The sequence below is a fragment of the Clarias gariepinus genome, chromosome 10, assembly GCF_024256425.1.
Source record: "Clarias gariepinus isolate MV-2021 ecotype Netherlands chromosome 10, CGAR_prim_01v2, whole genome shotgun sequence".
Lineage (NCBI taxonomy): Eukaryota > Metazoa > Chordata > Actinopteri > Siluriformes > Clariidae > Clarias > Clarias gariepinus.
Genome location: NC_071109.1, coordinates 11,316,833 through 11,343,933, shown reverse-complemented (window position 1 = coordinate 11,343,933; position 27,101 = coordinate 11,316,833). Strand labels below are relative to the sequence as shown.

Genomic DNA, 27,101 nt, shown 5'->3' with positions numbered 1-27,101 from the left:
GAGTTTTTCATTTTTTATCATAGCACATATTAACTTTTTTTTAGCAATTTATGGTACGTTGGCTTTTTTATGGGATCGGACCAGACAGATTACCGATTGTTTTCTACAAGCATAAATGATCCTTGGGTGCAAATGATCACCGGTTTACTGGTATGTTATTGATAATCAATCTTATTCAATTCATCTGCCAATGGTATTTATGTTTTGATGGGTGTATAATATTGGTTAATTTTTTTCATACTATATGCAGTACAGTATATTTTTGTAAAAAAAAAATAAAGATATTTATACATTGTCAACGTACTGTATGTTCGCTCTGAATTAGAGCAGCAAAAGACATGGGAATACTTGCAGTAGAAAAACAAGTCAGCATTTTGCTTTGGTAGATGAAAAGAGATAAAAAAATGAAAAGAGGAGCAGTTGTGTTTTATCTGTAGCATAAGAAGCATGCTGGGTACAGCCCATACTGTTCAAATCTGTCCAAACTATGATCCATAAAAGGATGAGATTAGCTTGTTTTTCTTCCCAGTTGGCTACTAACACCTTGCTACTGATTAAAATTTTTAAGCACGCAGATCTAAAATCAGTTGCCTATCCAATAAGACCAGATAGAAGTGTTTTTAAGCAGGGACCACTCTCTGTTCTGCCTAGATTTTCAGGTGCACAGGCGGCCGAGGGGCAGGTGGAAACAAAAACCGTGGTGACATTTTATCTGATGCCGAATCCCTGGGGGGGAAGCAGCACTGCCGGACTGTCAGGCAGATTCCTACGAGATGGAGATGGAAAGAAAGGCAAACAAACAGGAGCCCTGGCACAGTCTCCCAATGCCTGGCAAAAGACACCAAGCACCACGCTCTCCTGTGGGGTTGCGGGCATCAAAAGATGAAAGACAAAGAGCGATCTAACCTTTTTATTCCCTTCATGAACACAAAGCCAATGGATTAAAGTGTGAATTGAATGTATAAAAGAAAAAGAAAAACGAATTACCTCAAGAGATTTTTGGCAGTGATTCCCAATGGAAATTGGACGACAGTGTCTACAGTCAGGCTTCCCAGTGATGGACCATTCAGATGAGGTTCTTTTTCAAAGCATCTGTATTCACCAGAGATGAATAAAAAGGTCAGAAGGTTGAGGCGTGGTGCCGTAGTCTACAATCATACAAAGCAAACCAGCAATGATGAGGACTTTAATCGCACATCTAGTGTTAAACAGAAAGGGATAGAACTATTCGAATGTGGTTTCTATTATGGTTTCTTTTTTATATCATCTCAGGGATTTTTTTTTTTCTCACTGAACTCACTGTTGTTCATTACAGTATAAAATTGTGTTGACTGTAGAGGATATATTTTATAACACATAGGAAAACCTGGAAGGCACTTCATCTCATTTTCGTGCATGTATGAGTTCTTTTAGGACAACTCATCCTGTTTTAGCCCTGGAACGCCACCCATTAAGACACTTTGTCATGCTTTTTTGCACATAGGGACACCCTGGTGGTTTTTCATCCCTGGTGTTTTTTTTTTTTATATATCCAGTTGATTTGAAGGGCAGCAATTAGGAAATGTCATCACAGGTTTTACACTATAATGATGCCCTAGAAGGAACCTTCTTGACCATTTTCCTACCATTGCCTACACATTGCATCCTAGAAATTCAAGCTTCCATGTCTCCACTAATTCTAGCACACATTAGTGTGACATTATTGGCATTGAAAATAGTATGAAAGCTCTCTTTTTTTTTGTGAAATCTATTGTAAATTAACTAGTGATGTCCAAGCAACAATCAACCACAATTTTCTATCTGGTATAAATATAGAGCTGAAGTGCACAAAAAAGGAACAGGTAGCGTGAGCATAATAAAGCAATATCTCACAAGCACGGCTATGATTTGGCCGTAGGCATGAGCTTGCAAGTTGTGAGTGTGATATTGCTATTATACAACAGTTCTATGAACAGAAAATTAGTATGGTTAAATTGAGTTTGTCGATATATATTTAAATTAAGCGCAGAATTTCCCTGTACATACAATATGTAAGTTTAACAAAAATAAATAATGGTAGAATTGGATTTTTTTTTATGCTAAACTTATTTAATAGAATAAAGTACATTTCCAATCATCATTTATTTTCGTGCAATTGACATAACATCAATGTGCCAATTTTTTTTTTTTTTTTTTTTTTTTTAACCAAATGTTGTTTGTTGTGCTTCTGGCAAGTAAAAAGACACCAATGGAGAATATAGTAGCTTGCACGATCCCATTAGATATGCTTTTGGTACATTCCCTTGCCTCTCTTGTTCATTTTCATCTATTTGATGAGCTTTTTTACAAGCCAAAGTTATATTTCTGAAGCGTATTCTTTACTATGTTAACTGATGATGTCACTAACTCCACTGTAATCACTGTTTTGATCTAGGAAGTGGAACTTTATATGTAGAGCACATAGAAGTTAGGGCTTTATTTGTGACATATACATTACTCCACAATGAAATTCTTTCTTCGCATATCCCAGCTTTCGGGCTGGGGTCAGAGCCCAGGGTCAGCCATGATACGGTGCCCCTGGAGCAGACGTGGTTGCTCACAGACCCAACACTGGCAGCTTGATAGAGCTGGGGCTTGAACTATCGCCCTTCTGATCAGTAATCCAGAACCTTAATGCTCTGAGCTACCGCAGACACACAGTGAAATGTAAAAGTGCAGTGGTAAGAAATATCTTTGACTCTTGGCACTCTTTGCCTGTCCAACAATCAAATAAGTGGAGCTCTTCTATAATGACAAAAAAAACAGACACTTAGGATAAGACAGGCACAAACTACTTTTACTCTAAAGACATTTCATTTACATAAGGAAAGCTGAAAGCAACAGTTATCTAGTAGGGATGGGAATCACCAGGGATCACTCGATGCAATATCATCATCATCATCATCATCATCATACCTAGGGGCCAATTTGATTTGTATTGTGATTCTGTTAGTATGAATCACAATACATGATTTTCTAAATATTCCAATTTGATATTAATATTTTTTTTTAGATTTTGTTGCACATTTAAAAACAAACTTGAAAAATTATTTTTCCTACCACATAGGAAACTGTGCTCCCTGCCAATGTGTGAATAGTTTAGAACGGACCACCTGAAGGATTATAGAGGAATGGCAACATTTTACTGCCTCAAATACAAACCTATAAATGAAAAAAAAAAAGATTTTAGAGACAGTACGGTGATACATGAATTGCTACAGAAAAGAATAGTTATACATCACTGAATTGATTTTTTCTTATATCTATTTATCATTTTGGATATGTTTTAAATGGAAACTGAAGGGGAAACAACTCAGAAAACATTTAATGTTAGCTTTATAGACCCAAAGGAAATCATTTTTATATGGTTAAAGGCAGGGGTAAAATAAATTCTTACTAGTAATATGTAGCCAGAAGGCCAGGAGAATAAACAATGGAGGTGGCACACAGTCGTGTAAATCTCTTAAGTTTCTCTTAATGTCTCCACTTATTCTGTAGAATTGTTCTAGGGTTGAATCCTCAAACTAATTGTTCTGGGGTTGAATCCCAAAAAGTATCAAACGGAAAGCTAGTGTGATATGTAGGATGTATAATAGAATATCTTGTTTTGGGAATAAACAAGAATAACAAGCATCTGCAATGTTTTAGACATTAAAGCATACTTTGATGTTATTTGCATGACACAGTAATTAGCAATCTGCATCTGTTACTTTAATGACATTAAACTTTAAGATTGTCTGTAAATTAGCCCAGTTCTGGATGTTCTAGAAGCTCAAGTATGGCACTATTTCTTTAAAAAAAAAAAAAAAAACTCAAGCTTTGGGTTTCTAATGTTCATCAATGTTCAACCTTTAAATATTACACCAATAAAAGTAAAAGTATTACAATTTTATAAATATCCTGCTTTGATATTACATTTAGTTTCAAGCCTTTAAAAGCCTTTAAAAAGTTTAATGATTAATCAAATGTAGCCTGTTACATTTTTCCAAAACAACTTATATCTCTGTTATATTATCCAGTGTACTTTTTATTTCTAAACAAACTATTCAAATAATTTACTCCTACCACATGGGATGAAAAGGTGTAAATAGCTCAGAGTGCACCAACTGTAGGATTATAAAGACACTGTGTTGTTTTATCTTCTTAAATACTTCCAATGTCTCAAAACTCAACTTGACAGGGAGCGCATGGGTTGAGAGGCTGCAAGTACAGTATGAGTGCATGCGGTTTCTAATGCGGGCACGCAGGGCTGCTAATGCATGCAATTTTCAACTAATTTGTGCTCATGATGCTTTGAGACAGAGGTTGGAAAAGAAAGGCAGATTGGAGTCTTTTAACGTGCATGATTGTTGATAATGTACTTCCATAATGATGTGGATATGTTGTGCCACTCGGAAGCTTCCGTTCTCTGTACGGAATCACTTTTAAAGTAAAAATAGTTTTTAAAAAATTGATTACAGAATCAGTGTGGCGATACATGATTTGCCACACAATAAGAATCGCGATGACTGAATAGATTTTTTTCCCACATCTCTAATATACATGTATGCACATGTAGAGCAATGTAAATGGATTACAGCGCTGCTGCTTTCCCTCAAACCAGGTTGGGCGTATTATATATTATTGCTGAGCATGTGCAATTTGCTCACGTGCCTTTAAGACAAGCGACAAGAAAATGTGCTCTAATGACAAGGATGTGGTTGAAACTTGAGTTAATCATGTGGGTGGTGAGTGACAGTCCTTAGGTGAGAGCTGATATTCACTGTGTAATGACTTGCAGTGGACGAGGGAAGCCTGCAAACTGCTGTGCCAGTAATAGCAAGTGATTAAATCAAAGAGCAATGCTCGTGGATCACTGCTCCCCTGTTTTAAAGCACTGCTGTCGGTTTGGTGTGACAGAGGTGTGTCTGTTCGTCAACCTGAGGCCAGCGCTGGAGGACGTGGGGGAAATGGCATACTGCATGTGTATGTGTTTGCGTGTTCGCGTGTTTGCATGTCCGTGCAAGACACGCAAACACAGACAAGTTTTTACACTGCGCTAGAGGTGAGAGCTGCTAGTAGCGCTGAGGAACTAATTGAAATGAGAGGCGATGCGCAAGTCTCCGCCAACATTGCCAAGCCATTCGTCAGGGTGACATCACTGCACTCACACCCCATCCATCTCTTAAGCATGTACTCGTCCCTGTGATTAATATCCATACTTCCCCATTGCTTGAGCATTCAAACACACAATGGCATGCTGGGAGGCAGCAACTTCCCCTGTAATCTACTTCAGAGCAGGACAGCGGAGGCATAGCTCTTTTCTACGCTTTTCCCTGAGGTGAAGTGCAGCTAACTAGTGCCCTTTCAACAGCTTGTCAGCGATGCAGGAGTCAGACCAGATAATTCTGCACTTTTTCAAATTTCCCCAAAACACAGACAGCTCAAAAACAGGAAATAGTTAAGACAACGGATCCCCACTGGCCTTTTGCCTGAGGTGATGCAAATCATTACTAATCTGCTGGAGATAAAAAATGAGAAAAGGTAGCAGGCTGTCTGAGTGAGTTTGGGTCCTAACATCTGAAAACTTCAAAGTTTAAGATGCCTCGGAATCTGCTCATTATCACGAAGCGAGATTGTGGCTGCCACCTGAGGTCAGGTGCCGTTTGAAAACGCTCTAATTTATCATCTTGCGAGCCGTTTCCTTCTCACAATTTGCTTTGATTAGTCGCTGTGCTGACGCGCACAACATCCACTTCACTCGAGTGCCGTGGAAGAAACGTGAATATGGCTGGCCGCCGTTCAGTATGATGTGAAGCGGACGCATTCCGCAGTCTTTGAGAGCTGGCCTCAAGTCTCCCCGTGCACCCCCACCCGTCCACCAAACCACTTAGCATCGTGGGATCGATTGGAATGTATTCAATTAGGAAGGAGAGTGTACCATGCAAATTGCTCTTTTGTAGCTGGCTCCAGTGGTTTGTCGAGGCGAGAGAGGTTGAACTGTCCGAAGAGATCCGATCGTGTAATCAGATTAAGAGTCAGCTGGCCCTTCCCTGTTCAGACAGATATTACTCTACTACTGGTCACTTTGCTAGGAGGAACTCTGTTCTTATCACCTGCAAATCTCTAGGGCTGTTTAGTTTATCATCTTTTGTTGATGATAAGCTGCGTGTGCTGATGACAGTTTGCAGACAGGCTCTTGTCTATCCTGCTAAGAAGGTTGAAATAGATATTTAAACTGTGTCGCGGTGGCGTACATGTGCTAGATTGGGGTCAGCCTCATTTGCAGTTCATTTCGCAGACTGATTGGAGAAAGCAATTCGAATTTCGAGCATGGGCCGACTTCCTGAACTGGAGGCGTGCAACTCGGCTTCACTGAGTTGAAAGCGTACCAGTCTCCAAAGGCACTCTTATTGGATCTCATTTAAAACCAATTAAGATTTGCCTCCTGGCATGAGATTACACTGCACATGAAGTCATATAATATGTTATCTCATGCCAGTTACCATATGTAGGCTTTCCCATGAATTCACAGCTCACTCTGTGGAATATATCGTTTCAAAAGCATTGCTTCGAGCCAGAACCTTGGAGGCAGATGGATATGAAGCCGTATTCATCCAGTGACATTTGGAACTTCCTAAAAACTCGAAACAAACATGATTGAGATGCCACATACAGTATGTAGACCATTCCAGCCATCTGACAATGAACAGACTTGCTGCACAGAAAATCGCAGTGTGCTTGTCATTCCTAGTGTCTCACAACAAAGCTATGTCCAAATCTATGGCCCCCTTTTTGTTCTACCACCGGAAACAGAGAAGAAGCGTGCAGTGAATAGGCCTCAGTATTCAAAGCAGTGGAAAAAAAAATACAGCACTGTCTTTCTTTGAACTCCGTAGTCACATTATTGAGTGCCTCAAGAAAGAGAGAGTGACAGAGAAGCAGCTTCATGATATAAATGAGTGTTGAATCTTTTCACTGGCACAACCTCCTCCCCTGCCTGCCTTCCCCGGTTTCTTTTCAGACCTCGTATTTCTTAGAATGCCATGATTTTTCTTACGGGGAGTGGAATTTTATATATTTATTTTTTTGGTTTTGGGGGGTTTGCATGGATAGCGTGTGGGAAGAGTGAATAGATCCCTTAGGGAGGGATGGACTGCAGGGTGATAGTCTTCATGAGGGAAACTGACACACTGCGTCTTTATGCAGACATTTTGGCCTTCAAGTGGCCTCTTTCTCCATCCACACCCCAGAACCTTCCATTCATACACCCGGGGTGGGGGTAGAGGGCAGGGGGCCTGGCGCTCTGTCGTCGAACTGGGAGGGAGGGAGGATTTCTGCAAGATTCTCAAGGCTTTGATTGTGTGGCCTTTTTTTTCTTGGTGCATTGAGAGGGGTGGAAGATAGTTGGGATACACAGCCAGCCTTGTTATCTGGCACCCACAATGAGGGCAAGGGGAAAGCAGCGAAAAAGACAGGCAGTGAGGCTTCATTGCATCATGGTTATCATCATCATCATCGGCTGCTTCCTCCTCTTCCTGATCTCCTCTCCACTTGTTTGAGCCACCCTTCAACTTCCTGAGAGAGGCCAGTGATAATAGATTCCCTTTCTATGGCTTTATTACACACAGTATGAGACAGAGCTAGACCATGAAAAATATAGAGGCTCTCCAGTGGCAATCAATTCCACTTTATGTACTATAACTGATGATATTTAAACAGCAGGATGTAGGGACCTTGGGTGATACATTCGTGTCTAAGCCATTGTTAGTTAGGTCAGCCGGGTGGTTATTTTTATCAATAGATATCGCAGTTATCTTTATAGGACAAAGCTAATAATGTTGAAACGAATCCTTAGCTGGGTTTTAAAAATAACATGAGAAATTGATTTGATTGCATATCAACTAACTGTACACCAGGACCTTTTAGTTTGTTTACAAACAAAAAATAATAACTCTGTGACCTGTATATATCTCAAGGTTAGGTTGAGAATGGAGAAGTCATAGACATTGCTAAAAGTGCTGGCACCACTATCTTAGTTTTAGGGTTTTTTTTCTTCTATTTTTATAGTGTGTACATAAGGTAGGGGTCATACATTTAAAAATAAAAATTCCATGTTTGTCTTACACCCACACCGAGTCTAAATTTAAGTACAGATCCAGATCTGAAAGTTTTAAGCACTAAACAGATACACATATGGTAGCATTGTGTTAAACTTCTACATGTCTATATCTACTGTATATATAATGGTAAGAGCTTCTTTAGGAACACATGTACACCTACTTGTTTTTGCAGCTATCCAATCAGTAAATCATGTGGCAACAGCACAATGCATAACATCGTACAGATTCGGGCTTTCAGGTAATGTTCGAATCGAACATCAGAATGGTGAAACGTTTTGTGTAACCTCTACAGACTCCCAGAAGATCAGTATATTCTGAAATACTCAAAACAGCCAAAATGTCACAAGGAAATTTACTGAAATCACATTTTCTCCACTATATGATGTTCAATGTGAACACGGACTAAAGCTCTTTACCTGTGTCTGCATGATTTTATGCACGGTGCAGCTGCCACACGAATGGCTCATTTTTTATATTCGAATGACTATGCAGTATCAGGCAAAAGTTTGAACGCACGTTCCAGTTCATTGTTTTTTTTTTTAGGGATTTATTTTTTGCATTCTATAATTTTATTTTCTATATTATATGAAATGACATGTATGGAAAAAGTTAATTAACCAACAACAACAGCAGTCAGTTGTTATTTTAAGACACAAAAATCACCTAATCTTGCAAGTACTGTATTGTCAAGTGCCTTTGTAAAACCCATCTACTGTAGCACCGTGATTAAACTGGCTCTCATGACGACCATCCCAGGAAGAAAGACCGAAACTTACCTATGTTGCAGAGGAGAAGTTTAAACCAGGCTCAACAATCACCAAGTAACAGCACCGCAGATTAAAGGCGTGATGAAGGATTTACAGAGCATAAGTAGACACATCTCAATGTCAACCATTCAAAGGAGATTATTGCATATTTTGGATGCCGTCAGCATTGTTTAACAATGTAGAAAGAAATAAAAGTCAGAAAAGACCCTGGAATTAGAAGGTCCAAACTTTTGACTGGTACTGTACGTGAGTGGATATTCTTTTTAAAATGAGTGGTACATATAATGCAAACTACATTCAGCCATAACATCAGCCATAACATTACAATGCAGAACCAGATGCCCAATATTGTGTAGTGGGCATCTGGTTGAGATTGTGCCACCTAAGCAGCTTTGGCCTCTTGGGGTGTGGCTCCACAGGGCCTCTGGTGGTGTGCTATGGTGTCTGGCACCTGGATGTTGGCAGCGGATCCTGGGTGCTGTGAATCCAGTGGTGAGGCCTCCATGGATCAGACTTGTTTGTCTGGCACATATCATGGATGCCCAATCAAGATTGGGATCTGGGAAATTTGGATGCCGGATCAGCATCCTTGGGCCGCCGTAATGCTGTATGCCGTAATGAGTGTTCTGACACCTTTCTGTCATGGCCAGCATTTTTTTTTTCTGTGATTTTTGCTGTTTTGGCATTTCTGTGGGTTTGGACCAGAGGGGCTGGCTTTTAGTCCCCACAAGCATAAATAAGCCTTGGTTGCCTGTGATCCTGTCTCCAGTTCATTGGCGCATAAATGATAATCAACATTCATGGTTTAAAACTATATGGTGTTATTGTTATGACTGATTTTTTGTATAAACAGACCACACATAGTCATAGAATTTGTAACCACATGGTGTTTTAACTGCATGCCAACTCAAGAAACGTGCATGCGTGTCAATATTCTCATATGTAAAGTAAGCAGGGAAAGAGCCGCTCTGGTGGGATGTCCAGGCGACATGAATGGACAGCATTTGAAATTCTGACAAGCTGGAATAGTGAATACAGTTGGGGAAGTCTGCGGCAGGTTTTGGATGTATCTAGTGCAGCTGCTTTTGACACAGTGGCCAAGTGGTTATCACTGTCGCCTCATACCTGTGGATAGAGTTTGCATGTTATGGGCAATGAGGTTTTGTTGATGCCAGAGCTCGGAGGAGAATAGCCAGATGGTTGGAGCTGATAGAAAGGCAACAGTAAGTCAAATAAAATCTCGTTACAGCTGAGGTATGCTACAGAGAATCTATGAATGCTCAACCTGAAGGCAGATGGGCTACAGCAACAGAAGCCCACTCCAAGACCTGCTCTTTCAGCTAAGAACAGAAAACTGAGGCTACAATTCACATGTGCTCACCAAATTTGGACAAAAGTAGATTATTGGAAAAATCTTGCCTGGTCTGATGAGTCTTCATTCCTGCTGCAACACTCAGATGGTACAGGCAGAATTAGGGTTGGGTGCCAATATGGCACAGGTACCTGTACATGTACTAGAACCTGGTTATAGTGCAGATTTTGGTGCCATAGCACGTGAAAAAAAAATTCCTGACTGTGAAAATACACTTGAACGCGAGTTCGACTAATCCAACTAATCTTTGCAGTAACGCGAGTGTGCATGTTGCTTTTACATTCCGACTTAAAAGCACAACTCTGAAATGAGACCATACACGTGAATGCAGTAATTACACTTGCAGGTAGCATTAGCTCGCTAAGCTAAACATGCTTAAATTAAAAGGCCTAAAGCGAAACATTCTAGTTCTAAGTGTGGCTGTATTTCACAACAAAGGATTCCGACACCGTGACATGCAACAATCTGAGGACAGTTTGAGGACACACGAGATGTAGTTAAAGGCAGAGGCATGCACCATGTCTAACAGCTTGGGGACATCAGCTGACAGTGTGTGTGTCTTAGCCCCGGTCAGACCAAGTCAGGAGAGGTGTGTATTTTGTCAGATAAGGCAAATATGGTCATATTTCTGCAAAAGACCTACTGAAATTTGAAGCTGGTTTGTAGCATACCAAGAATACTAACTGTTTTGCTGTTATTGGTGTTAAATTACCGTAGTTTGGGTTAGGTAGTATGTAAAGTAGTTGTGTTTTGATCTACTTTTATTAATGCATACTTTAAATGTATTTTTATTAATTTTTTTTTTATCTTAATTACCATTTTCTGTGGTTTTGGTTCAGACACCTTTTACTAGTAGACCACCTGTGGGGCTTGGTGGAAGGAGAGATTCGCATCATGGATGTGCATCCAAGAAATCAGCAGCTACTGCATAGTGCGTGATGTGAATATGGACCAAAAATCAGCACAGTTTAAATCCATACCATAAAGAATTAAGGCCAATCTGAAGCCAAAAGTGGGTCCAACCAAGTACTAGCAAGGTGTACCTAATGGGTGTACAGTAATTTGGTACTGAGATGGAGTACTAAGGATAGAAAGACAAAGAACTAAAAATATACGTGAGTATGTGTACCTGTTTGTCATTTTTTTGTATTGTCTTAAAAAAACCTTTTTTCTTTTTTTTTCAAAAGCTATTTACAGCCACGAAAAAGTCATATCCACTCAAATGCAGGAACAGGGTGTTTTTGTGAAAAATCACAAGTAAATTTGAAATGCTCAGCGTGTTATGGCAGCGTGAAAACTGGCAATCATTTACAGCTGCATTCCTCTGTATTTCTCTGTTCTGGTCATGGCTGAAAGCAACTTATGAAACTACAAATAAGGGAATGCGTATTTCTGCTGACGTCCGTCACTCAATAGCAGGATGATTTGCCACGTTTAAACATAAAAACTTCTGAAGACCCATGAATGTTTTTGCATCTCTAGGTGACATGAATCACACAAACACATTCCATGATCTTATATAACTTTAAAAAAAGAAAAATGCAGGTTTTGGCTACAGCTATTATGTACAGATATCTGAAAAGAGTATTTTGCGGTTTCTGGAGAAGGCTTCTTTGCTGGCCTCTCCAGCACACATCCTCACTACTCTGCCATCCTTCGGGAGCTCTAAAGTAGACCATCTGTTGATCCATTTGCTTTCTGCCGTATTTCTCTCAGCAGCAGGGCCCTGTGTTTAACTCTGCCCCCCCGTGCGTGATCGTGATCACAGCGGAGTGTACGACTGTTTTTCTACCTTAAACAACCACAATTATTGATCAGTGGTGAATTTATTTCATCCTAGTTCCCGCTAGTCTTCATATGACCTTATATGGCTCATCTCCAACTCTTGGTGTGTCTAACAAGCTCCCGAGAGATGCTCGGAAAAGAACAGGGTCCAAAGTAAAAGACTCAAGCTTTGCCGACTGTGGCGTCAGACATCAGAGAAGAGAAATAGTAGGGGGGTTTTTTTGTTTTGTTTTTTTGGTTAAATTTTGAAGCAAATTCATTTTAAATGACGCTGAAAAGTTACATGAAAAATCCATGGATTTATAAAACAGAAAATGTCTGACAATGCCCGTGGGGAGTGCAGAAAACTTAAAAGTTTTTTCTCTTTCATGCTAGCTTGTCTTCTCTGTTCTGGAAGAATGGTTTATGCAAAGCGAGCAGGCTCATTTTGATGTGCTAATCAGTTTCATGCTATTTAATTGATTTACAGCTGATAATTTTTTCCCCTCTGTTTTTCCCCCTCCTAGCTGATTTTCTGTGCGTCCTCTATGTGTGAACCTCTATACTGTACCTGTTCAGTCGAATGCGGCAATGTTTCATGCTTTTCGTTTTAGCCAGCCGGTTTATGAGTTGTATTAAAATGTTTGAACAACCCTTAACAGGAACAGCAGCGTTTCCCACACATAGAGTATACTTTGGCGGGCTGCCCAAGTATATCGATGGCCCTTTAAGTATATTTGCTGATCCTTTTTATAAATCTGTCATCTGCCATCCAAGATCGATTAACTAGTAGCAGACAGTTCTCTCTCGCGCTAGCAGAAAAAATATGTACCGAGCGGTAGCACATGCGCGGTGTACTTAGCAGAGGTGGGTAGAGTATCCAAAAATTGTACTCAAGTAAGAGTAGCTGTACTTCAAAATAATATAGACCATAAATAAAGTAGAAGTAAAAAGTAATCATCCAAAATATTACTCAAGTAAGAGTAATTGATTTATCGCAATGTTCGATTTATTCTTTTTAGAAATAATGTAAGCAACCAGACAAAATTATAAAAAAACATATAGTACAAATTCTGACATTTCCAAATAATAAAATAAATATGATAAAATAAATGAATAAAACTAAATAGCTTTATATAATAGCAAATTACAGAACAAGAAGCACAAATGTCCTAATCTCACTTTTTTTTTTACAACATAAAGGTTTTGAAGCAAATATCTACTGTAGGTAACATATGTATGTTTGAACAGTGTGAACTATTTCCAGTGTAAGATATACTGTATATTCAGTTGCTCTCCAAATGGCCAAGAGGATAGAAAATGACCATAAACTGGGTCCAGTAGAACAACTGTAAAAAAAAAAATTATAATAATAAAAAGGCCCTCTAGCTTATTTGCTAATTATATATTTTAACATTGCAAGATTAAATAAAACAGGTAAACTAACCGTTTCTGTGTGGTCATTTTAATACATGTGATTATTGTTATTGCGGCTGATTGGTTAAACAGAGTCAGGTGATTATTGTTGCTATATCTCATTGGTAAAACACGATCATATGGTAGATCCACCGTGAAAAAAAAGAATATGTAATGTGTGGACTATGTTTAGAAAACTAACGAGTCGAGTGTAGCCGAATGTAGGGATGTAAAAGTAAAAAGTATGGTGCAGTAGAACTACTCAAAGTACTACTAAACTAAAACTACTCAAAGTACCTTTTTTTTTTTCAAAAAAGTTACTTAAGTAAATGTAACAGAGTAAATGTAACTCGTTACTACCCACCTCTGGTACTGAGACAGAGTAAATGGATGCCGGCTGAAGAAGAAGGCTGGGATGACGGTCGCACATGCTCAGTTTCGCACAGTGAACAGGTTGCACTTTAAAAACAAAACCACAGGAGGGTTAACCCTTAAAACGAAAGCAGCACAGATCCGTGCGGCAACACAGCAACTAGACCGATTTACAAAAACAAAACCCTTAGACTGATGTCCTGCCGGTGTGTGTTAACGAGGAGGCTTCAGACATCACACTGTGCATTCGGGTTTTTTGACATGTCATGTAGAACCAAAGTTACTTTTAAAAAGTGTAAATTTTCTGCTGGAATATAGGGATAACGACGCAACAAATGCAAAACTAAAATTGCATGTATTATTATTATTATTATTATTATTGTTTTTATGGGTCTAGCACCAAAAGTATCTTTAGGACATACTGTATGTTAAACACTGAACAGTGTGTTTCAGCTGGGAATCAGAGTCTTTGAAAGCTAATCAATATTTTAAACATTTGTGACCTATGGGCCTGCACACACACTATATCTTTGTTAGATGGTAAAACCAGCCTTGTAATTTGAAACCTCACCCACGAGGTGCTTTACCGTCAGATCTGAAATCTTCTGCAAAGGTTGTGATGGAATTTGGAAATGGAATAGAATAGCTGACCTTCATGAACAATGTAAGGAAATGCATTTCTTATCAGCTGTTTTAATAAGGACTCTCCAGGGATATGATATGTAAATCAATCTTGCTATAAACATGTCACTTGAGATCCACTTATATTGAGAGTCTGCTTTGGTCTCATAGACACAACACATCGCAGGAATTCGATTCTTGGCGTTTTATTGAACCTGGTGTGTGTATTCAGCTCGGAGCCCAGTGGGTGAGAAAATGGCACAAGCTTCTTATCTTCCTTGAGCCTGAAATGAGCATTTGAATTAAAAACGCCTAGGAGAAGCCTGCTTTATCATGTTAGTGGGTTTCCTTGAGAGAAGTTTTAAAGACGTGTATGAAAAGAGGTTCAATTTAAAGATGTATATAAGTCTTTTTAGTGTGTTTTACCACCGACACTTTGCACCTATAGAACTGGTGCTGAATTTCACCTCGTGTGTGTGTGTGTGTGTGTGTGTGTGTGTGTTTGTTTTATGGGTTCCTTCTGGGTGCTCTAGTTTTTCCCCACAGTCCATTAACTGTGTGCTGATTGTTGTCTCCAAATTGCTTGTAATGTCTAAAAGGATGTGAGAGTGTGTGGACTCATGTAGGTTGCACGTACTGTAGGTTGAGGTTCTCACAGTGTAAGCCCTATAACCACTAATATGATGTCATAGGCCATTGCAGCCAACCGTCGGATATTGATGACAGTTTAAGATAGCTTGATAGATCTTTTATTAAAACACGATGAACTAGTATCTATTTAAACTGAGTTGCTGTGATGTACAGTACTGAACATTGTAGCGATCTTGTTGTACCAATCTTGTCATATTATGATCATAAATCATCAGCTCTTGTGAATAAATTGTACCCAGCTGGTTGTCAGATTGATTGATTCATGTTTTCCTCAAGTACAGAAACATGTCTTTAAAACCACTTACTATATACCGTGACCATGATTTTATTATGGTCCATTATTTTATATATATATATATATATATATATATATATATATATATATATATATACACACACTCACCTAAAGGATTATTAGGAACACCATACTAATACGGTGTTTGACCCCCTTTCACCTTCAGAACTGCCTTAATTCTACGTAGCATTGATTCAAGAAGGTGCTGAAAGCATTCTTTAGAAATGTTGGCCCATATTGATAGGATAGCATCGTGCAGTTGATGGAGATTTGTGGGATGCACATCCAGGGCACGAAGCTCCCGTTCCACCACATCCCAAAGATGCTCTATTGGGTTGAGATCTGGTGACTGTGGGGGCCATTTTAGTACAGTGACCTCATTCTCATGTTCAAGAAACCAATTTGAAATGATTCGAGCTTTGTGACATGGTGCATGATCCTGCTGGAAGTAGCCATCAGAGGATGGGTACATGGTGGTCATAAAGGGATGGACATGGTCAGAAACAATGCTCAGGTAGCCTGTGGTATTTAAACGATGCCCAATTGGCACTAAGGGGCCTAAAGTGTGCCAAGAAAACATCCTCCACACCATTACACCACCACCACCAGCCTGCACAGTGGTAACAAGGCATGATGGATCCATGTTCTCATTCTGTTTACGCCAAATTCTGACTCTACCATTTGAGTGTCTCAACAGAAATCGAGACTCATCAGACCAGGCAACATTTTTCCAGTCTTCAACTGTCCAATTTTGGTGAGCTCGTGCAAATTGTAGCCTCTTTTTCCTATTTGTAGTGGAGATGTGTGGTACCCGGTGGGGTCTTCTGCTGTTGTAGCCCATCCGCCTCAAGGTTGTGCGTGTGGTGGCTTCACCAATGCTTTGCTGCATACCTCGGTTGTAACGAGTGGTTATATTAGTCAAAGTTGCTCTTCTATTAGCTTGAATCAGTCAGCCCATTCTCCTCTGACCTCTAGTATCAACAAGGCATTTTCGCCCACAGGACTGCCACATACTGGATGTTTTTCCCTTTACACACCATTCTTTGTAAACCCTAGAAATGGTTGTGCATAAAAAAATCCCAGTAACTGAGCAGATTGTAAAATACTCAAAATTGCTTAAATTTTCCCATTCTGACATTCAGTTTAGAGTTCAGGAGATTGTCTTGACCAGGACCACACCCCTAAATGCATTGAAGCAACTGCCATGTGATTGGTTGATTAGATAATTGCATTAATGAGAAATTGAACAGGTGTTCCTAACAATCCTTTAGGTGGGTATACAACACATCTTGTGTATGCTAAATTCTTTTTGGTTGGTTTCTTACAGCCCAGACAGTAGTTTCAATATTTCTATTAATGTTAAATTTATATTACTGTGAATACATCACTATTTCTATACTTTTTTTATTATTATTATTTTGTCCACCTGGAATATGCTGGGTCTTTAGAGAAATCAAATCCATTAATATGATAACCTGGTCATTCAGTACATTCAGGTCATCAGCTGACTTCATTTTATTGCCACATAATGTTACTGGCCCCAGACCTGACCAACTAAAGCAACCACAGATCATAACCCTTCCTCCAGAGTCTTGTGCATTGCGCACTATGCCTGCTGGGTGCCTCGCTTCAACCTGATCTGATTCCTTCACTCTGGAATAGGGTCAATCTGAGCTCACTAGACCACATGACATTTTTACATAAATCCAAGGTCCAGTCTTTATGCTTCCTAGCAAGTTTTAGTGTTTGGGTTTTCTTTTGGACACACAGCTGTTTAGTCCCAATCCTGCGAGTTCTCATCACATTGTGTGTGTGTGTGTGTGTGTGTGTGTGTGTGTGTGTGGAAATGCTCTTAATTTAACTAATAACTCTTAAAACTCAAGTGGCATGAACTGGTATCAGCAGCACAACATAAAAAAACTGCTTATCCAGAAGTCCTGCCAATATGAATGACTGTGAGGCTTTGGGCATCATTTGGGTTTTTGGACACGTCAGGTAGAAGTTTTTAAGACTTTTAAAATGCGTAAATTTTACTGATACCAGAATACGGGAATGGCGTTGTTGTGCCTGCACATTTCCTTCCCTATACAAATTTTTGTAATTTTTTTTGCGACATCATGGTTGTGTATAGTTGGTTAAAATGAAATAAAATTCAATTCATCATATTGCCTAGGGGGTGCTTATTATGCTTATATAGGGGCAGGCCTGTGCTATATTTCACAATCCTGACCCCATATACTGTACTGTATGTTGCCGGTCTTTTGGTCACTCCCGACAAGGGGTCGCCACAGCAGACTATCTAGTCTGCACAAGTTTGGCACAGATTTTACGCCGGATGCCTTTCCTGCCTTTTCCGGAGCATCTAGTGGCTGGGGTTTGGGCACTGGCTGGGAATTGAACTCAGGCCCACCAGTGCTGGTGATTTTGACCCCATATATATATATATATTTATTAAAATCATAGTAATGGAAAAAAATGGCTAAATGATTTGGTTTTTAATGGCTACACATTGCTGTGATTTTTACTGTCGATTTCTTTGGAATTCAGCTTCACCAAGCGTACAACTGATCTCCACATTTTGAAACCAAATTTCTTCCACATACTTGACAGTTCAGCACTATTCTCCCATGCTTTAATGTATGAAAGGGTTTTTCCCAATTCTAGCATCTTCAACTCTTAGTTTTTTTCTTTCCTTGATACAGGCCAATAACATGACCCTCCTAAAATAGTGACTATTTTGTCCAGGCAGTGTATAATACAGTGTAGTCATGCTGAAGGCATTTCAGTCTTTATTTATTTTGTTTTTCATTTCAGCAGTTAATTGCAATCCTAGCTCAGTTATGACAGTTGAAAACACTTATGAATAGCAGAGCTATTCCATTAACCAGACTTTTTTTTTTTTTAATCCTTTAAATCATTCGTCATCATTGGTTCTTCAGTAACTGGAATGTTTCTCCACTGCTACATGTTTACAGCAAAATAAAACTAAAGGTGGGGTTAATGGTTATCTTTGGAACAACATTGTAATAGTTCTCTCCACATTCCAGAGAAGTCACAAGTATCTGCTTAGAAGAAAAATTACCAGCTCTGTGGCTCTGTGGGATCTATAAATGAGAAATATAAAAATGAAAATAAGGGCAAATGAGGGTTTTTACTTGCATGATTCTTGTCAATTCAGAAAGATCTTGGGATTTAGTTCTTCTAGTTTAGAGGCGTGTTATAGGTGTGGATTTGAAGACAACGCTAAAAGTAACGACTGTATCTTTTTAAATGGTGAATAATAAAACAGTTATCTTTAGCTACATTTTAACAAAATTAAGTGGCATAATTGGTTAAGTCTTTACCCGGTCCACAGGAGAGAATATATAACAATAATGTCTCATAAAAGTCCTTATAAACCAAGGATGTGTTAAAGGAAGTGTTCTGACATTTTATTTTTTTTTTGTCCTACAGGCTTCCTTAGCACGGGTGACCAGGCCGCTAAAGGTAATTACGGCCTCCTGGATCAGATCCAGGCCTTGCGCTGGATCAGCGAGAACATCGGCTACTTCGGTGGTGATTCTAACCGCATCACAGTCTTCGGATCAGGCATCGGCGCCTCTTGCGTGAGCCTGCTAACCCTGTCCCATCACTCAGAAGGTAAAAGGACATCCTTTGAGATACTTTGAGATAAATCTTTAATCCTAAAAAAAAATGGCGATCCTACTTTTGTAAATAAAAAATATATTTTTTTTAAGTTGTTGCTGGGGCACGAATTCAGTCATTAGCATTTTCTTTTTGCCAATGTGCACCTGCAAGGAGGTTTTAGGTTGTTCTGTGTGTTTTTTTTGTTGTTTTTTTTTTGCTCAAATCCACAGTCGTAATGGGCAAGACTAATGGCATGCACTCTCTAATGTGCTGTTTTTTTACATGCTTACAGTTGCCTGTTGGCAGTTTGGTCTAAAACACTGCCAAAATGCTTTTAACTGATGCCAGGCTTTCTCTGAGTGAGAATTGCAAGCAGACTGTGAAAATTAACACACGGTGTTAGGTATTTATGTAGTCATAAAGTCATGACAGTTTTTCACCGGCTTTTACCAGGGTTGTATGAATTGTCATGGCAGTGTGTCGCTTCACTGTGTTTGATATAAATCAAGGCCACATGCGTTCGGAGGCATCATAATTAGTGTTTGAGTTTCAATTGTATGAAACTCCTGTTGCACAGGGTTTTAATTACTGGCATTTTGTTCTGGAAATAAACTAGTTGCGAATTGACACATGTCAGAGTGTGAGCTAGAGTAACAATCCCCAGCGTATAATTCATTATTGAGCCTTTTACGTTTGGTAGCTCGATGTTTTCTGGTCTAACTTTTCAACAGAATAAAAGCTCTAGTCGGCGTAGTATAAGACTGGTGTGTGTGTGTGTGTGTGTGTGTGTGTGTGTGTGGTTTAAAATCTGGCATTCATCAAGACATTTTTGTTATAAAACATATTTTAAAAGGCTATACTGGTGTTCTTCCATTGTACATGTTCAGATAACTAGCACTTGACCTGCTTACAGCTGCTTCAAAGAAGGAAAAAAAAACCTAAGTAATCCAGAGTCTCTGTATTTCTACAGTATATTGAAAGAAGATGGAGTCTCGAACTGAAATCAGGTCATTTCGGCAATTTCGCCTGGCTTCTTATTATGAAACATTTTCTGTGCTCCTCCACTGCATTTTGCATCAAAGCGTTACTAATTGCCTTGATTTCCTTAAATGAATATGACTGCTGTTGGATTTATATCCCATCTATTTTATTATTTTCTAGCCATAAATTTTTTATTCATACACCACCATGCCATGCTTCATGTAGCGTGGTACTATACAGCCACCTCAAACCCGCTCTCTTTTCCTTTTCAGTAAATTGGATATTACTGATGCTGATATTTCCCTTGAATAGAAATGTGTGCCCTGCTCGGCTTGATGAGATAAAAAAAAAAAAAAAGAGGTGCCGTATAAATTTGTGAGACCCTGGAAAACTGAAACAGGAAGCTCTCTTTTATGAAAAGGTGCTCTGATGGTGAGTGCTACCAATATCAATCAGACACCTCAACGTTCATCCATAAAGCTGTGATCTCAGTCATCAAATGAAGGATAGGGGATGAAGTGGCCTGCCAAAGAGGGTTGAAACACCTGAGGGGAATACCAAGCAAGTGTACGGCTGTAGTGCGCACTTTCTAACCTTGTAGCAAGGAAAGCATTGGATTTGGTTCGCATAATAAGCAATATCAAGTGTGCTGTTGGAATGAGCAAACATGGAGTGAGGCTTAAAATGCGAAAAGAAATTATTGATTGATTGATTGAAGCTGTGAGCTGAAAACTGTCTAGTAATTTCTAGTTTGTACACACAGTATATATGAGATCTGTGCCATTAACGAGCATTGACCTCGTTGGTCAGTGTCAAATGTAATTGCTTAACTAATGTTAATGTTATAGACTAGTGTGTATAAATCTGATTCACTTAGATTTACAGTATAGACAAAAAAGATCAGGTAAAGTGAAATATGTTAAATAAGAGATTAAATGCGGCTCTGTCCAAACATTGCAACATTCCTCCTGTGTGATCCTATAGTACGTGAACAGCTTCTTCTGTCATCTCATTAGTTTTGTTACAGACCATGTGATTAAATCCTTTGACACAGTCTGTACACGTCCATAAGTTGTGATTCTTAGGACATTTCAACCAGAAAACTATTTAACTAATAAAACAAAACACTGTTGTAATGTACAGTGTGTGCACAACACTTATTCTCCAACATAAAATATGTATAACACATGGTCAATAGAGACTAAAGCAGTGCATTATAGGTTTTCGCATTTCGATTATTTTAATTCAAATTCATACGATAGCACCAATGTTTACTCTCTGATTTGTTTTAAGCTGTGCAACATGAGTATTTGTGAAAGTTGGAAGCACTTTTGTATTTAACACTAGAAGCGCCGCGCCAGTGTCACCTACTTATAATGCGGTTCAGCGGTCATTTGACCGCCTATTGTTTTGAATAGGAAGCTGCTGCTGACACACAATGATTGCTAGGGGTTTTGGTATTTTTAATGATAGTGCCATATAACATTTGTATGTTTACTTAAATAATTTAAAAGGCAAATCAAAAACTGATTTGTTCACCAATTAATAGAGCCGATCAACAAAAGATAGATTAAGTTGCATAATCGAAGAGATCTTTATTGGACACATATTCCAAATGAACAGCTACTGTATGCACTTAAGCTGTTCACTTGTCCATTCATTTTTAGGAAGATTCAGCAAACCAGTTTTACTTTGGTACAGTAGATTACAGATGTACAGTATGAGTTTTGCATGCAATTTTTGACTGCAGCTTCAAACGACTGACACACGATTAGACACATCTAGTTGTTTAAGGAAAAAAAAGGAAAGAGAGAAAGGAACCTTACTACAGATTCAATCCACCAAACAAAAGTCCACCATGCCTTGAGAATTTTGCACCACCCAAATAATTTCTAGTCAGCTGTGGTCCCATGGTGGTCCCTTTCTTTTAAAAAGGTAGGGCTTAGAGAAAATTAAATCTAGCAGGCATACTATTAGATTGTACCTGCACACTTGATTTACTACTGTACGCACTACTTCGTATATACAGTAGGTACTGTACAAGGCATGTGGAGCTAGTATACAGTACTCACACCTAAGCGTTTATTCTTATGAGCTTTGACTTGCACTGACTTCTTTTACAAACTTTTCTCACAAAGTGCTGATTTTTATTTTTATTTTTTTTTACCCAGGCTCTAACTTCTTAATTAGACCTGGCACAAGTGGAAGTACACACAGGACCCCTTTGTCCACACCAGGTTGCAGGTCATGTAGAGCATCACCCTCTGAGGCTATTCTTCACCCTCTTTCACCACTCAGCTTAAATCATCCTTTTTCTTACAACACGTTGACTCTTGCTCCTTCTATTATAAATAATGCTTTGTTTTCTTCTAGTTTTTCGAAGGAGAAAGTACTCTTTAGCGAAAAGTACAGATAAAACAAGTGCTACAACATTTCTTCATTCAATCTTCTTAATGGTAAGTATTTGTGTTGTAAATATTTAACAGTATTTAAGAATTAGCATTAAATACATACCGAAACCGAACATCAGCAATCCAGTGATCAAGAGGAACCTCATTGACCACATCTACCACCTCAAGCTAATGCGCAGGAATACTCTTTTACCTGAATCCCATCAGCAGCTAATACCATGGGTCAAATCAGCAAACTGAGTGTCAGGTTCAGTCACGCAGAGCCATGTGGGTTGTGTGAGATTGAGGGCACTGCTTGTTTGTCCAATGTGTGTGTGTGTGTGTGTGTGTGTGTGTGTGTGTGTGCATGATGGTGTTAATGAGGCCACTGCGACCTGTCTCCTCGACACAGTGTGGCTCCTCAGCACGGGCAACCCGCTGTTTCCTGCTTGCAACCCACTACAGCATGTGACTCTTCATCTCCTTTATCCAATTTTAAATTTAAGGGTAATAATCCAGGTGGGATTTTAATGCATATGTCAAACTTCCATGAAAAGAACAAGATAGGGACGGACGAAGAAAAGCGCAAGGCTCCGCGTTCGATTTTGGCTCTTTCTTGATATCGTAACCACTGTGCCCCGACGAGAAGAACCAGGCAAAAATGGGTCATTAGTAGCAGGAACTGGAGGGTTTTATGTGACTTAGTGCTTTAATGTGATTCAACAGATGCAACTATACAGTCTGAGCAGAGTGTGTCTGCTTTTTCTTTTTTCTTTTCCCTTTCCATTTTACAAGCATCAGTGGGAAAATGGAAAGAGAGATAGAATGAGAGAGCACTTCTCCAGGACATTAGATGTCTCATATGTTACTATCCATTTGGCATCATGGCTTGCTCTAATTGAGCACAGATATTAGTTTTTTTTCCCCTCTATTCCATTCTCTTCATAATGATTATGATGTTGAATGAGAGCTGGCTTCGACACACCCCTGGAATACTAAGCGCCGGCAGGTTTATATGTACATGCTTATTAGGTCAGGAAGGATGTGAGCTACCAGCATTGCCAGTGAAGGTCATTGCTATTTTTTTCCCTTTCCAGTAACTAATCAGCCTAAAAGCTCTGCTTGTGAGGAGGTGTCCCCCTTTTAATGGAATGCCTCATACATTAAGAACAGAAGGCCTAGTAGTTGGAGGAGTCCATGTGACCATGTCAGCTTTCATTTTTATTAAGACTTTAGGGTTATTGAGGACTATAAATGTGCCTGCTTGAACTGGGCTGGTTTTATTAGAAGGATGCCGTGAGTGCAGTGAGCTTTGTGCCTTGAAGCACTTTAATGTCATTAAGAAAATGAGCCTCTCGTTAAAGCACGGCCAATGTAAAGTCGTTGCCCGTGGTTTGTTTCATGGAAGCGTCATGAAACACGGTACTGTAGTGCATGGGAATGCATTATGGTCTAGTAAAACCACCAACAGCATGATACAGCATATAAAGGACATAACTCAAGGAAGCATGCTTTATACTTTAAAGACATGATTGTTTGGTTGACAGTGTTTACAAAAGGACAGATGGAGAGGCTTCAACGACAGTTCTGGAAAAATCTCCCCAAGGGTTATAGCTTCTATAAGTGAGATTATTTGCATTTAGTGTTTTGAGATCACTGCAAGGAACCTGGCATCCTTCCCTCAGTTCCCTCTAATGCATATCGTAAAGTTAACACGTTTTTATTCTCTCCTACTTGATGACTCGTATTCTTTGGGGAACCTGCATTCAAGCACTTTTTTTTTTTTTTAATAATGAATGCATCATCATCATCATCATCATCATTCAAATTGTCATGTTGTTTTTCTCATGGTATTATGACATGAAAAAGCATTGTGTTGTACAAAATCAAAAAAATGGAAAATAGCATAAAATTGATCACATTACATACTTGCCTTTGAGCACTTGATTTGCATTTTGATGCTTCTGACTAGCAGACTATTATCTGGCTAAAGGAGCTGACAGCTCTAAAAAGCTCTAACAGAGCAACAGAACTTGAAATTGTATCAGTGTACCTTTTTAGTGGCCCTGAAGGGTGTGAGCAACAAGACCATAAGGCTTTTAGCGGTAAAGTCCACAACATTTAGTCTCTCCATTATTTAGTTTCCACCATGCATTACTTAAATGGAGGTGAGCGTCATGACCCAGACTATAATGTCTCGTGTAATATGAAGCTACATGTTTTTCGATTTTGTGATTGATCTTAAGTAACCAATGGTTGGCGTTCTGTAGACATAGACGCACCACTGAATAATCCTTACCAACAACGGGAAGGGAAACGTCTGAGCCCAGGGCTATGTTTTTGTACCCGATTCTGATGCAATTGACTGCTTGTATGACCCCATTAAAAGTAGGTTAAAATGTTTTGCACAAAGAACTGCAGGAGGAAGAGACAAAACACATCAGTACTTTTTCTGCAAAGCGACTGCCTGTGTTTGACCTATGGAAGTTCTAAAAGGTCTGGCATTCTCTGTTCTGGTCCACTTCTTCTGAAAAGAAACCTGCAGGACTAAAGCGAGGCCAAGATATAGATGGCTGCAGCCAGAGTAAACATTTCTAGATCACACTTTATTATGCAGGTATCATAACAGCCTCCTATCGCTACAGCCGTGCCGCCAGTAAATGTCAGCCGATATCACAGCGAAGAAAAAATAATAAATGTGAATCAAGCGCTCCCTGTATGGCCACAGATCATTGTATTGAGTAGAACTAAGAGCCATTGTTGTGGAAATAACATATTCCGTGGCACAGGCTAAGAGAAAAATCTGTTGTTGAAAATACCCTCATCTCAAAGGGGTCAGAACAGATCTTTTGTGTCCAACTGCAAAATAACGCTTTCCAGCTTTATACTTTTCTGTGCTTCATTGTTTTTAGTCTAATTATTTAACAGGGACGGTGTAGTAAACATTCTTTCATGCAACGTAACACATGTAATGTACATAGCACTTGTAGCTGTAGCTCATTTGCAGCTCCTGGCATTTTGACAGGAATTGATTATTTATACAGCATCATAATCCCTATTTAGAGAAGTCTATTCTTCACAAGGGGTAATTTAATTATGACTGAAATACGTCTGAGATTTTGGTTCTGTCCAAAACTGCTAGGTCTGAAATGCATCAGGAAAGATAAAGATTACTCCATGAGTTCTGAATGGAGGTGTGCTTAAAGATTCTTTTGTATTCTACAGGAAACAAGATTGGATCGTTTTAGTAAAAATGCACTGCAGGGAGCACAGAACATTAAAAAAAACAGAACATTATAATACAAACAGTGATTAAAAGCATTTGGAAGCAAAAGCAAAAAGCCACATGCAGTACAACACTAGTCTTTAACAAAGATCAGAGCTATTTACCTGTGAGGTGTAGAGTAGGTGATTGGCATCCTGTCTAATCCTGTCCTGTCTCGTGCCCTATGTCTAATGGGATAGGCTCCAGGCCCCTCGAGAAACTGAATAAAGAGGTATAGATGATGAGTGAGTAAGTAAGGGTATACAGTAGGTAGTACACATAGAATTATTAGTGCGACTACTTACAGAGTGTTCATTTTTAAAGACAGAGATTGCTTTTCCAGTGTGAACCAATTATAGTATCACAATTGCTTAACAGACATAAAGTATATTAAAAAATCGTATTTTATACCAACAGCACATAGGAAGAACAAAATACATTTGAAGTACAACTCCAAAGTACAACTGTATTATGTATTATATTTTATATTGAGAGCACCTTAACTAATACTAATTATTAGGACTCCGTTTGCTTCAAGAATAGCTTCAGTTCTTGGTGGCATGGATTTCACAAGTGTCGGAAACTCTACAGCTGCATGAGATCAGCGGTTTCTGAAACAGTCAAACCAGTCCATCTGGCGCCAGCCGTCTCCATGGCAACCATCATCTAGTCGTAGCAAAATTTTAAACTCTTCATGTACAACGTGTCACCACTTGTAGGTACTATTAACGTTCAACAGAAGGCTCAAAACCTTCCAGGACAAAAATCAGTAATTACACCTGGATTGAGAAAAAACATTCTGATTTTTAACATTAACTGACAGTCTTTAGTTTTATATTTTTTATAATGTTTGTCACTGGTGCTATGTGATTGATTGGCTGTAGACCTGCGTTAATAAGAAATCATATAAGTCTCTAGGATAGTGTAGAGGCAAGGTTCGGAAGGTCTCAGTTTCAAAACCCATGACCACCAGGTTGCCCCTGTGGGCGCATTGAGCATGGCCCTTAACCATCAACTGATCAAATGTTGTAAACATAAGACCACTTGTTAAGGTCAGGGAAGAACAGACAGACAGCTGTTAAATGGTGTTAAATGGTGGTCTGACTCTGGTGAGCAGAAATGTATCTCAGGAGAAAAAAAAATTCAACCCTTGAGGCAGATGGGCTACAGCAGCAGAAGAACACTTCGTGTTCTGTTCCTGTCACCCAAGAACATGAGTGTGACTACAGTAGCTACATGCTCATCAAACTAGACAATTGGAAATATTTCACTCGGTTGGATTGATCTCAATTTCTGCTACAGATGTTAAGGTTAGAATATTGCATGAAAGGCATGAACACATAGACCTATTATACCTTGTGTCAACAGTTCCAGCTGGTGGTGTTGGTATGATAGTGTAGGGAGAGATTTAGCCTTTACTGCATCCCTTAATACCAATCAAATGTTTAAAATATATTTTT

At 39.1% G+C, this 27,101-nt stretch overlaps 1 protein-coding gene across 2 annotated transcripts in view; it reads left to right on the top strand.

Moving 5' to 3' along the window:
* The window catches only part of nlgn3a (neuroligin 3a), a 188,342-nt gene that overhangs the window by 108,224 nt on the left and 53,017 nt on the right, over window positions 1–27,101 (top strand). For both annotated transcript variants that reach the window (XM_053506451.1, XM_053506450.1), the window contains one exon: window positions 18,832–19,017. In XM_053506451.1, coding sequence (XP_053362426.1) covers window positions 18,832–19,017 — 186 coding nt within the window. The remainder of the gene's footprint in view (window positions 1–18,831; window positions 19,018–27,101) is intronic.